General features: G+C 51.8%; 1 protein-coding gene across 1 annotated transcript in view; it reads left to right on the plus strand.

Annotated features, from left to right (window-relative positions):
- The window catches only part of LOC136949446 (regulator of G-protein signaling 6-like), a 28,478-nt gene extending 18,211 nt beyond the window's left edge, over positions 1-10,267 (plus strand). Inside the window, exons 3-17 of the mRNA XM_067243739.1 lie at positions 798-897; positions 1,759-1,809; positions 2,110-2,216; positions 3,948-3,999; positions 5,302-5,366; positions 5,780-5,856; positions 6,498-6,579; positions 6,892-6,966; positions 7,180-7,278; positions 7,406-7,578; positions 7,934-8,059; positions 8,851-9,037; positions 9,514-9,603; positions 10,078-10,131; positions 10,217-10,267. Coding sequence (XP_067099840.1) covers positions 798-897; positions 1,759-1,809; positions 2,110-2,216; positions 3,948-3,999; positions 5,302-5,366; positions 5,780-5,856; positions 6,498-6,579; positions 6,892-6,966; positions 7,180-7,278; positions 7,406-7,578; positions 7,934-8,059; positions 8,851-9,037; positions 9,514-9,603; positions 10,078-10,131; positions 10,217-10,267 — 1,389 coding nt within the window. The remainder of the gene's footprint in view (positions 1-797; positions 898-1,758; positions 1,810-2,109; positions 2,217-3,947; positions 4,000-5,301; positions 5,367-5,779; positions 5,857-6,497; positions 6,580-6,891; positions 6,967-7,179; positions 7,279-7,405; positions 7,579-7,933; positions 8,060-8,850; positions 9,038-9,513; positions 9,604-10,077; positions 10,132-10,216) is intronic.
- The last annotated feature ends 3,320 nt before the right edge of the window (positions 10,268-13,587 follow it).

Here is a 13,587-nt window from a genome sequence, read left to right on the forward strand (position 1 = left end):
GCTTACTGGAGGTCATACAAACTATAAAACTAATTTTAAAAAATTGTGTGCTTTTCCAGTGCATGTTTCTGGCACAGCTTGACTCGAGTCGCTAAGTTCTACTGCAGATATCTATCGACTACCCCCGCAATTTACACTACTCACTGTAGTGAGTAGTGTTTACTGGTATGCACCAAGCTATACCAAAGCAAATTCCTAGAGTAGATAGATACTCTATGTAGATGCTCTATGTAAATACTGTCTGGATGCTGTCGATAGATACTCTATGTAGATGCGTCATTGTGTATCTCTCCAGGTCCCACACACCACAATGATCCTGTTAACCTGCAGACGTAACAAGCAGGCCAATCATCTCCCTCCGTCTCCTGTCTCAGCAGGAGCAGGTGGATGAGTGTGTGTGTCACGTACTTAAAGATGGAGGTGGCTGTGTGTGCATGCTGGGTACTGGGGAGCAGAGGGCTGCTGGGTACTGGGGAGCAGAGGGCTGCTGGGTACTGGGGAGCAGAGGGCTGCTGGCTGTGAGGTTTGATGTTCATCTCCCACCCCTGTTGTTGGCGGGCTTGTTTCCGTGGGAACAGCTGGGTTTGATAAACAGTTCTCTGATCAACACAGATGCACACATACACACACACACAGCACACAAACATGTACACACAGACAAAGCATGCAAACACGCATACACACACTGAAATACTGGCACAAAAACAATCTTTGGCCTTTATTCAGTAGGCTAATGGGGAAAGTCATACTAGCTTCAGAGAATTCTTTCTTACCCTGTCCGCTCCTGTCTGCTGCAGATCGAAGACATCATTACCAGGATTCAGGATGAGAAGACCGGCGGCCTAGCCATCCGCACCGTCAAGAGCTTCCTGTCCAGGATCCCAAGTGTGGTGTCAGGTGTGTGTGTGTGCTTGAGTTACAGTGTGTGTGTGCTTGAGTTCAAACATGTATCTGTGCGTGTGTCTTTGTGTGTGTTTTTGTGTCTCACAATAAGCGAGAGCAGGGAGAGTGGAAATCATTAGAGTAAATATGACCTTTCAGGCTGGTTTAAGCTGGTGCTGCTGCAGTGGGCCTGAGCGTGTCTCAGCCAGCCTGGGTTCTGACTGGGGAGGAAACAGGGTGCTGCTCCTCCTGTCACTGCACTGCCGCGCTGCTTGGGTGTTTACACACAGACTTGAGAAGGGCATTGTCAATATGACTGATCTGGTGTGTGTGTGTTTGTGTGTTTGTGAGTGTACGTGGGTGTGTGTGAGTGTGCGTGTGTGAGTGAGTGAGTGACAGCATGTGTGAGTCAACTGTAACTAGGGTGCTGTTGGGTGGGGGATTTCTCCTCCTGCTGGAAGGCTTGTCTGACTCACCTCTTACACACACACACACACACACACACACACACACACACACACACACACACACACACACACACACACACACACACACACACACTCTGCTGTACAGGACTTTCAAAGGAAAGACAGTTACTTGTTTTGTGTCTTGGTTATTGTTAGAATGAGAGCCCATCTTTTCATCCATGGCATAAAACCACACAGTTCTGCCTGATCTCCTGGCCCACATCATTCCTGCTGCTGAGCTCGAACATCTCCAGCCTCCACAACGTTAACATTCACCCCGACAGCTTTAGGAAAGTCTTGTTTGATATTAGAAAAGCTGTTTCCGTATATAGCTGTGTGTGTACAGTAACATGTTGGTTGTCGACATGCTAATTCAGTGTCCCACTCTTTGTGTTCTTTTGAATCCCAGGAGCAGATATCGTTCAATGGCTGATGAAGAATCTGTCCATCGAGGATGCCGGTAGGACACACGCACACACACACACACACACACACCCCACACAGGTTCTCCTGTTTTACTGGTCCAGGTGTCCCTGGTCTAGTGCTTTTCTCAGTTGTTCATTTTCAATGTTTGTTTATTGTTGATAAAAACAGTAGCTCATATGCGATTAGGATTTATTTCTTATCAACTTAGACAGACAGACAACCTAGACAGACAAAACTGTCCAGAGAGGCATAGACCACAGAATTCCAGTGTACATGCACAAACAGCACAAAAGAGACCTAAGCAGGTGTTAGAGAGCCTGTGCTTCTCCCCCAGTGGAGGCCGTGCACCTGGGCAGCCTGGTGGCCGCGCTGGGCTACATGTTGCCCATCTCTGACCATGTCCTCACGCTGAAGGATGACAGCACCTTGTACCGCTTTCAGGTGAGCTGGCTCTGACCTGGCAACTTCTGTACCTTCACCTGTCACCCACCCAGGACCTCCTCCACCCTCGCAGCACCTCCTCCACCCTCCCAGCCCCTCCTCCACCCTCCCTGGACCTCCTCCACCCTCACAGCACCTCCTCCACCCTCCCAGCACCTCCTCCACCCACCCAGGACCTCCTCCACCCACCCAGGACCTCCTCCACCCTCCCAGCACCTCCTCCACCCTCCCAGCACCTCCTCCACCCTCCCAGCACCTCCTCCACCCTCCCAGCCCCTCCTCCACCCTCCCTGGACCTCCTCCACCCTCACAGCACCTCCTCCACCCTCCCAGCACCTCCTCCACCCTTCCAGCACCTCCTCCACCCTCCCAGCACCTCCTCCACCCTCCCAGCACCTCCTCCACCCTCCCAGCACCTCCTTAACCCACCCAGCACCTCCTCCACCCTCCCAGCACCTCCTTAACCCACCCAGCACCTCCTCCACCCTCCCAGCACCTCCTCCACCCACCCAGCACCTCCTCCACCCTCCCAGCCCCTCCTCCACCCTCCCCGCACCTCCTTAACCCACCCAGCACCTCCTCCACCCTCCCAGCACCTCCTCCATCCTCCTCACCCACCCGGCATCCCTCCTCCACCCATTCATGTCTCCTCCCCCAATCCTCTTATCCACACTTATTTTCCCTTTAAATTAAAACACATTATGCTCCTCACTGCCGGAGGGTTGTGTGTGGGGGGGAGGGGGAGGGGGGGACTTCATTCAAATGAGACTAAAAATACTCCCTCTAGTGTTTATGATGCAACAATTCAGTGTCATCCTCGCCATTGAAAGAGACCTGCGTGCTCTGAGAATAAATTGCCCGTTCTCTCTCTCTTTCTTTCTCTCTCTCTCTTTCTCTCTCTCTCTCTCTTTCTCTCTCTTTGTCTTTCTCTCTCTCTCTCCTTCTCTTTCTCACTTTAATATCTCTCTCTCCTTCCCTCGTGGCAGCTATGACAGGGACAGGGGTTTTGTAGTCATGTAGTGATGCTGGGTTATAAATAGGTGTTACGTCTGTTAGAGACCCAGATTTAATGACAAGTTCCTGCTGAGCTTTGAGTCAGGCTGGCTATTTGGGCACATGCTCGTTTTCTGTCGTGAAATGTTTCTTGTGACGCTGCTGCTCCCAGTTTGGAACTGATCTGAATAAAGCATGAAGCGAGAATGAACCTGTCTGTCAGATGTGTACATAGGGACTACGGGAAGACCTATTCTTAATCACCAGTCTTGCGATCCTGAGGCTAATCAGACTGAGTGATATTGGAAGCGAAACATGTCATTGATTCACCCACCATTAAGAATGGATGATAAAGCTCTGAGATGTATAATTGATGGATTAGAGAAAGACTTTTGAATCTGTAATATTGATTGCGATAGATGATGAAATAGAGCTGGAGCAGCTTGCGTTCCCTCCTGGGGGATAACCAGGCGCATGACGAACACATTGATCTTCATCAGAAACTCATCTCCCTGTGGCCCACCATCACCAGGGAGAGGAACATCCTGGAAACTCATTTCTAGGTTGCTGCTGGGATGTTGGCTACTGGGTCAACACAATGGAGATAGGATTGTATATAATATCAACTGTACCTAAGGGCCTAATTCTCTCTCTCATTTGCTCTACCTCTCTCTCTCTCTCCCTCTCTCTCTCTGTCACTCTATCTTTCTTTCTTTACATCTTCGTCTTCCTCTCCAGGCTCCGTATTTTTGGCCGTCTAACTGCTGGGAGCCTGAGAACACAGATTATGGTGAGTCATGTAGAGGCTGTGGACCTCCCCCTGCTGTGTGGACCCCCGCTGTGTGGACCCCCGCTGTGTGGCCCTCAGAGCCAGGGAGCCCACTCCTCACAGGTTCCAGACCAGGACTAGAAGTCTTGGATTAGACACCCAGGACTAGACTGGGTCTGGGATTAGACACCCAGGACTAGACTGGGTTTGGGATTAGACACCCAGGACTAGAATGGGTCTGGGATTAGACACCCAGGACTATAGGTCTGGGATTAGACACCCAGGACTAGACTGGGTCTGGGATTAGACACCCAGGACTATAGGTCTGGGATTAGACACCCAGGACTAGACTGGGTCTGGGATTAGACACCCAGGACTAGAGGTCTGGGATTAGACACCCAGGACTAGACTGGGTCTGGGATTAGACACCCAGGACTAGAGGTCTAGGATTAGACACCCCATCAGACTGGGTCATGACAGACCATTTAAAATGCTGATTGGTCTCCTTGACCAATCAGTAGTCTGCTGTGTTTCACGTCACATTTTAGTATTGCTTCAGCTTGCTTGGAACCTCGACAGAGAGGGTCCTAGAAAAGTACCATGTAGGTACCAGATATGTGCAGTGAAAAACCAAACAAGGCGAGTAGAGTCAAGTCGGTACCATGCTGTGGAAAAGCACCATAACACCTACATGTGGAACGGATCCACAGGAAATTTCAGTTTACCTTCAACAAGCCCAGATGAGCCAGTTAGCAAACAGCCTACAGACCATCCCTGACACACTACTGCACACACACACACACACACACACACACACACACACACACACACACACACACACACACACACACACACACACACACACACACACACACACACCTCGGGGCATTCATGTTTGCATGGTATTTACCCAGGTCCACTTCTATAAATGACAAAAGATGCCAACTGTCTAATTAAATATCCCTCAGCGCCACTGTGTCCTGCTGAACGGGTTAATCAGCTCAGAGCCAAGACTAGTAGGTGGTTGTCTTTGTGTTCCTCGCTCTCAGCCCCAGATGTGACAGGATGGTTAAAGCCGTTGTGACATTTGGTTGCTACACAAAATCGAACGGAAATCTAAAAATGTCAAATAACTGACTTGATTTAACTCTCGTTTCTCTCTCTCTCTCCCTCTCTCTCTCTCTCTCTCTCTCTCTCTCTCTCTCTCTCTCTCTCTCTCTCTCTCTCTCTCTCTCTCTCTCTCTCTGTCTCTCTCTCCCTCTCTCTCTCTGTCTCTCTCTCCCTCTCTCTCCTTTCTCTCCTCTCTCTCTCCCTGCTCTGCAGCTATATACTTGTGTAAACGCACCATGCAGAATAAAGCCAGACTGGAGCTAGCAGACTACGAGGCTGTGAGTTCCTGCGTTCGTGTGTTTATGAGTCAGCTACGATAGTGCACCCCAATGCAGGGTACCAAGGCAGCGCTGCACTGTACAACGCCCCCAGCAACACTGCCTTCCCACACGCAGGTCCACACCACTAACCTCTAGGCGTTACATTTTCAGACACACAAAAGGTCTGGTAGTTGTGTGAATGTTTTCTCTCTCGTCAGAAGTAGGTCATGAATGTGAAAGATATTATGCATGTGCATAGCTGATGCCATTAGTAGGGACAAGTTGCAAGCCTACAGCATTCAGGATATTTATGTATTTCTGTCTCTCTCACATTCAGTAGATTGAAATGTGCGCTGGAGTTTTTCCTCTAACGATCCAAACCGTCTCTGATTGTTTACTGCCCCTCGCTTGGTCTTGTTCTGGCTCTTCAGGAGAACCTGGCCAGACTTCAGAGAGCCTTTGCCAGGAAGTGGGAGTTCATCTTCCTGCAAGCAGAAGCACAAGTCAAGTGAGTGCAAAATCACTTAACCGCATCAACCCTCAGAGGCAGACCCCTCATGGAACAGGAAGTACAGGTCTCTTTCCCTGTACTGTAACAGGAAGTACAGGTCTCTCCCTGTACTGTAACAGGAAGTACAGGTATAACTCCCTGTACTGTAACAGGAAGTACAGGTCTCTCCCTGTATTGTAACAGAAAGAGGTATTCCCAGGGGTGACCTGTCTTTTCTCTTACATTTAGTCATTTAGCAGACGCTCTTATCCAGAGCGACTCTTCCTGTTTCTTTCATTTTACTTGATCACCCCCTGGTGGTCGGCATGTGTAAACACGGTGCAAAGCTTGTATACTAACAGGAGGAAATATCCAACTATTCTTTTCTATTGACCACAGTAGCACACACAGCACTGTATTAACACAGAGTACATTAAGTTCAGCTACATCTGGAGAGTGAACCAGGCCAACCAAGCGCTGATGGGTAAATGTCAGTTACATAAGGCCGTGGTCTCACCCCGCGGCAAGACCAAGGACTGCTTGGTGAGGCGAACAGACAGGTTGTGACCCACCCTTTGAGCTTTCAGTCTGCGATTGGAGCTGGTCAGGACAGAGCTTGGAGGACAGAGAGCTCACCTGACCCTGTCTGGCCTCCGCAGGATTGACAGGAAGAAGGATAAAGCAGAACGGAAGATTCTGGACAGTCAGGAGAGGGCGTTCTGGGACGTCCATCGACCTGTGGTGAGCTGAGAGGAGGAGGGGGAGGGGAGGGGAGGAGGAGGGGAAGGGAGGGAGAGGAGAGGAGGGAGAGGAGGAGGAGAGGAGAATGGAAAGAGTAGAGGAGGAGGGGGGGGGTTTAGGCCCTGAAAGGGAGAGGTGTAGAGAATAGAGAGACTGACTAGATAATAGCAGGAACAGCTAGCAGACAGGGAGACACAAGACAGTCTGGATGGATGGAGGTTAGGAGTGAGAGTTATCCTTCAGTCAGCGTAGCTGTGTGTGTTCCTGTAGAACCACATAGGACAGTTTTCTGACCCTGTAACTGTTCCGTAGCCAGGCTGTGTTAACACCACAGAAATGGACATCCGCAAGTGCCGTCGAGAGAGGAATCCACAGAGAGTCAAAAAGGTACAACACTGAAAATGTGATTTGTTGGAATTAAATCAACATCATTTATGGACGTTTGCTTCTTAGCTTGGGCCAAAGGTTGATCTAAACAGTTTGCTGTCTTTTAGTCAGTGTGTCCAGAACCTGAGAGTCTGTAATAAAGTTTTAATTGACTTGAATGAAAGTCCTTCTCTGTCTCAGCCTTCCTGTCTCCCTCTGTCTCTCTGTGTCCAGTCGGTGTACGGAGTGACGGACGAGGGCCAGACTCACAGCCCCGTCCACTTCCCCTTCCAGCCGGCCAGGAAGCTCACCAAAGGCGACATGGAGAAGGAGGTAAGTCAGACACAGGTCCTGCCAGCTAGGTCACCCTCTCCCGTCCTCCTCGCTCGTCCATCGCCAAGCTCTCCCCCCTGAGGGAGGACACTGGAGACTCATCCCTTCTCCCCCCCCCCCCTCACAGATCACCTTCCTCAACACCCAGCTGGACAGACACTGCATGAAGATGTCCAAGGTGGCCGACAGCCTCATGAGCTACACGGAGCAGTTTGCAGAGTACGATGCCTTCGTGTCGTTGCCGGAGCCGTCCAACCCCTGGATCAGCGACGATGCTGCCTTCTGGGACCTGGAGGCCAGGTGAGGTCGTCCAGGGGTCAGGGAGCTTCCACGGGCGTCAGGGGAGGTTGTCATGTAGAGGTGTGTGTGTGTGGGGGGGGTGGTGTCTGCAGACATGAGGTCACAGGGTTTGCGTGTGCGTCGAGGTGTGTCTGGGGCTAAACTGTACTGAGCTGTAGCCCCCTAGGGAGTGCCACTACCCATCTACATCCAGACTTGTTAAACTAATAAAAACACCAGACAGACAACCACAGGGGGTGTGAGGCTGGAGCCAGGCAGGTCCGGCTGTGTTTCAGGGGGTGTGAGGCTGGAGCCAGGCAGGTCCGGCTGTGTTTCAGGGGGTGTGACGGGTGTTGTATCTCTCCCATGTGAGCAGCCGGGATCCCAACCAGCGCCGAGTGAAGAGGTGGGGCTTCTCTCTGGACGAGGCCCTGAAGGATCCGGCCGGGAGAGACCAGTTCCTCCGCTTCCTGGAGTCGGAGTTCAGCTCGGAGAACCTCAAGTGAGAACCTTTCGCCTGATCGTCCTCTGTTTTCTACAGGTCACAGTAACAGTCAATCTTCTTCTGTGGAAGGGCAGCATCACGATCCTCTATCCTCTCCTGTTTCACCTCCATGAGCCGTTCCCTCGCCGCAGTTTACACAGTGCTTACCCCCGCTCCATCTGTCCAGCCTCTGAGCGACGCTCTTCAACCGGAATAATCTCACTGGTGTTTCCGCCTAGTAGTCCGGCTGGGTTGGGAAGCTGAGAGATGGCAGGGATGGCCCAGACGGGTCTGAGCTGTAGTGACAGTGTCTCCCCCGCCCCCCGTGTCCCCCTCCCCCAATCTCCCCCGCCCCCGTGTCCCCCGCCCCCCGTGTCCCCCGCCCCCAATCTCCCCCTCCCCCGTGTCCCCCTCCCCCCGTGTGTCCCGTGTCCCATGTCCCCCTCCCCCGTGTCCCCCTCCCCCCGTGTCCCCCGCCCCCCCCTCCCCCAATCTCCCCCTCCCCCCGTGTCCCCCTCCCCCCGTGTCCCCCGCCCCCCGTGTCCCCCTCCCCCCGTGTCCCCCTCCCCCAATCTCCACCTTCCCCCGCCCCCCCGTGTCCCCCGCCCCCCCCTCCCACAATCTCCCCCTCCCCACGTGTCCCCCTCCCCCCATGTCCCCCGTGTCCCCCACCCCCTGTGTCCTGTGTCCCCCGCCCCCCCCTCCCCCCATGTCCCCCGTCCCCCACGTCCCCTGTGTCCCACGCCCCCCACGTCCCCCGCTCCCCGTGTCCCCCTCCCCCGTGTCCCCCTTTTCCCCTGTCCTGCTAGGTTCTGGCTGGCGGTGCAGGAGCTGAAGCGGAGGCCGCTGCAGGAGGTGGCAGGGCGGGCCCAGGAGATCTGGAGAGAGTTCCTGGAGGAGGGAGCGCCCAACTCTATCAACCTGGACTCCCGGAGCTACGAGCTCACCAGCCACAACCTCAGAGACCCTGGCCGCTACAGCTTTGAGGATGCTCAGGTGGACACACATACATGCACACTTACACACATACATACAAGCACACACGCTGTGCCCACTCTGGTGTTCTTACACACACACACACACACACACACACGTCAGCTCTTTGCAAACACATTTCAATCTTCACCCACCGACGCAAGCCCACACACACTCACCCACGTGCGCACACACACATAAAGAATGTAGGAAGAGAGGTGAATAGAGAGGAGAGCAGTGGTGGAGAATGTGTTTGCCAGGACCTAATGGGGCAGCTAATGTCTGTGAATAGATGCAGCCTCCTTCCACAGCTCTGTCTGAACAAGTTACAATGACAACAGACAGACAGTTGTTAGCACGCTTGGCCCCATCAGTCCTCTCTCTCTGGGTCTGTCACTTTTTCTCTGGCCTTCCCTTAGGTCTACCAACTCACACACCCACCCACCCACCCAATCACACGCACACACACACACTCACAGCCACCTCCTCGGTTCCAGGAGCACATCTTCAAGCTGATGAAAAGCGACAGCTACGCCCGCTTCCTGAGATCCAGCATCTACCAGGACCTGCTGCTGGGCCGGAGGAAGGTGAGCCCTGCGCCTCGACACCCTGGTCCTCACTTCCACCTCACACCTGCCCTCTTGCTCTCTCTCTCTCTCTCTCTCTCACACACACACACACACACCGCTCTAGCACAGCACACCTCAGCAGGGAGAGAGATGAGTTGGTCACAAACTGTCCATGTGTTCTGGAATCCAACATCCTGCAGGTGATTCCTTGACACAGACTCATGCTAGCTCTCACATGTCCAGGATGTGTTTTCACACCAGCTCATTCTGGTGGGCGATTCACCTCTGTTCTGCCGTAACGCACCCCCTCGCTTAGACACTACTGCCCCCTGCTGGTCAGGCCTTTACAACACAGCCACGACACACACCCTCTGTACGATAAAACATGTTAACTTGGCTTGGCTTCACTCTTCTCTGACTTAACCTCACCCTTTCCCTCACTGTCTATCACATCCACCCTGACCCCTGACCCCCACCTGAACCCAGACACAGCCAGAGAGCGAGCAGGGCCGTCGCACCTCCCTGGAGAAGTTCACCCGCAGCGTGGTGAGTCAGAGAGAGGAGACCAGTGGGGCTTCAGGTGATGTGAGCCTCTGTGTGTCTGGTAACACTGTGTCTGGGGATCTTCCAGGGCAAGTCTCTGACGGGCAAGCGCCTGACGGGCCTGATGCAGTCGTCCTGACACAGCGGGGGGCCCAGACCGCCATGCCCGAAGGGGGGACCACCACGCTGGGACCAGGCCAGGGACCAGCCTGGGGCCGGGGCTGGGGTTAAGGCCAGGAACGAGGCAAGGATGAGGGTTAGGGGCAGGGCCGAGGCCAGGGTTAGGGTTAAAGCCGGGGAAGAGGTTAGGGCAGAGGCTGGGGCCAGGGCCGAGGCTGGGGTTAGGACCGGGCAGGGATGAGGCTGGGGTTAGGACCGGGCAGGGCCGAGGCTGTGGTTAGGACCGGGCAGGGATGAGGCTGGGGTTAGGACCGGGCAGGGATGAGGCTGGGGTTAGGACCGGAAAGGGATGAGGCTGGGGTTAGGACCGGAAAGGGATGAGTCTGGGGTTAGGACCGGGCAGGGATGAGTCTGGGGTTAGGACCGGGCAGGGATGAGGCTGGGGTTAGGACCGGGCAGGGCCGAGGCTGTGGTTAGGACCGGGCAGGGATGAGGCTGGGGTTAGGACCGGGCAGGGCCGAGGCTGTGGTTAGGACCGGGCAGGGCCGAGGCTGTGGTTAGGACCGGGCAGGGATGAGGCTGGGGTTAGGGCTGCTCTGCAGGGCCTCAGCCTCTAACCTGGAGTCTGCTGCCTGACTGGGAGAGCTGCTCCCTCGCTGGGGAATAACCTGCCCAGCAACAGAGGACTGCAACAACCAGGGACAGCTCAACACACTCACATTCGCACACATACATAAACACACACACTTACACACAAACACACACACTGTTCAGTAGGAGCTCAGAAAAATACCAACCGGACAGATCAACTGTCTCTGCCTCTCTAAAGGCAGCCAGCAATAAGAACAGAATACTTTGGTATTAGTCACACCTCACATCTGTTTTTATATATCTTTAGGGTCAATATTATACCCTTTTCTCATGAAGCACAAAATATAATCCACTTTACTAATGTTCACACAAATCCTAATCTTTTGGGAATATAACACGTGCCATCTGATGTGGAGGAATACTCTTTATGCTTTTGAAAGCATAAGGGCTTAATGTAGCGTCGACAAGAGATCATTGCATGCTTCATCAAGATTTGTTTTGCTGACGATTTATCGTAATGGTTTTCTACGGTTGCAGTGGTGGGATATACCGTCACGAGGTGCGCTGTCAGTCAACATGGGGTGCGTGTGAAACTGTAAGAACGATAACGGTGTCCGGACAGTTTCTTGAATCAACCTGATTTCAGGTTGCGCTGGGTTTTTCGTCACCTTGCTGAGGAGATACATCGTAATAACCGCCTCAGACAGCGACAGTCACCTCATACAGACCATATCATAACATTGCCAGAGTGCCATCTAGTGTCTAGTAATGCCATGTACAACCCCTGTGGACCAAGGCCAACACAGGACTAATTATTTAAATGATGTCAAATTCTGCCCTTCCATACCACGAAAGGGATTACAAGCCTTCATCACAGCCTTGTGTATATTATGTTAAAGTGTTCATGTTGCATGACTGACGTCGTCTATCAGGCCGTACCATGCATCGTCTCATCTAAGCCCAGCACCATCGTTAGGGGGTTAATGACTTCTGCTTCACTCTTCCTCTCCTGTCTGACGGACCAGCGGCTGAAGAGGACGTGTGTCCCACAGCTCCCTCAAGTGGCGAAGGGAGCAACTGTCAAACACCAGGGAGAGCTAGCTCAGCAATTTATTTTCTATTTTAGTAACAGCAATGCATTGTACAGTTGGTATTTATATGATTATTATAAACAGGTGAGCTCGATTATTAGGTAGAGAGATTTTATTGCGTCAGTGTGGAAGAGTATTGACTGCACAAACACATGGAGACAATGTACAGTGCATTATACGCCAGTTGGCTCTATAGGTTTCAGTTATCTAAAAAGCACATTCTAGTATGGGCACATTATTACTATGCATGTAACATATCCAGGGCATTTACTCAGTGCTTTTAGTTTATCAATCAGCCAGATGACTACTAGCACTCCAAGACCCACGCGCCTGATACCTTCTGATTGGCACCAAATAAAACCTTTGGACCTCTTGTCTACACTGCGTCTGTCCCTCACTGCGTCTGTCCCTCAATGCGTCTGTCCCTCACTGGGTTTTTGTTCCGGGTTTGTTCTGGTCAGAAACAAGATCAATGTGTCACATCCGAACAAATGAACCATGGTTTTTTCGGTAATACTTTGTTTTGGGTTGAGCACGAGGTCCTATAGCTGGTCTGGTGATTTGATGAGTCAGTGTCTAACCAGAAGCAAAGAAACAGCAGTCGTCCAGGCAGAGCAAAGACTCTCATTCTTTATTTTCCTTCAGAACAATAAAAATAGTTTAACAAACAAAAGGACTTCAATCTCTCCATTTCAACGTAGGCTATTTACAGCAGAGGATGAAACGGCCGGTCGCGTCAGCTTCATCTCTCCGTGGCTCCGTTCCTGCCCCCGCCGTCTCAGACGTAGAGGCGAGGACAGCACCGAGACCTCCGGGGGGCTATTGCTGTGTCTTCGACTCTTCAACGAGGTATACAGGCTATGTACTATTACATAATTGGTGACACTTGTTACTATGCAGACATCACTGACGAACCATGAGGAACATTGTTTCGTATGGAAGTGCTCCAAGCTAGACCCGTTCATTTGAGAGAACATTGGAAATGGAACAAAACTCTTAGTCTCGTGCTCGTCTGAGCGAGCAGAAGCATCCACGACTCCAGACCTTGCTCAAGTCACCATGGAAACTTGGTCATCGATGAAAAGACAAGAATTTTGTTGACAACCCCACCCCAAAAAATTAGTTCTCTTGAGAAGGGTATCAACTGTTGATGACAGGGATCCCTGAGGGAATTCAGTGTTGAGAATGACAGTGAGTGATTTTTTTTTTTTTTTACGTCAACAACCAAGTATCCCTCCTGCATGTGTCATTGTCAGCTTGCATCTAGGCTTCTCGTTGTTCACACAAAATGCAGCGAAAACCAAAATGCAGAGGTATTTGACAGTATACACAGAACTCGGCAACTTCAATAAAAAGTCCAGCTTTTGAGTCTTCAGGCACCTTCTACACTTAATAAAAAGAACTAGACTCCGTTACAGAATAAATGGCTCGATATCTTCACATCGACTAGTGTCCCATCTGTTAGTTAGCAGATGTACTAGGGAACACAGCATGTCCACGCTCCCCATTTAGTCTGACACGAAATGACACTAATTACAAATGTTGGTTTTAAACGGATTCTATTGAAAATAACTAAGTCACAGTTCACTGGGGGGAAAAAATTTAAGTGGTAATGAAATATGAATAAGCAGAAAACAAATGTAATATTCCCCATTCA

This window comes from Osmerus mordax, chromosome 9, assembly GCF_038355195.1.
Source record: "Osmerus mordax isolate fOsmMor3 chromosome 9, fOsmMor3.pri, whole genome shotgun sequence".
NCBI classification, from domain to species: Eukaryota; Metazoa; Chordata; class Actinopteri; order Osmeriformes; family Osmeridae; genus Osmerus; species Osmerus mordax.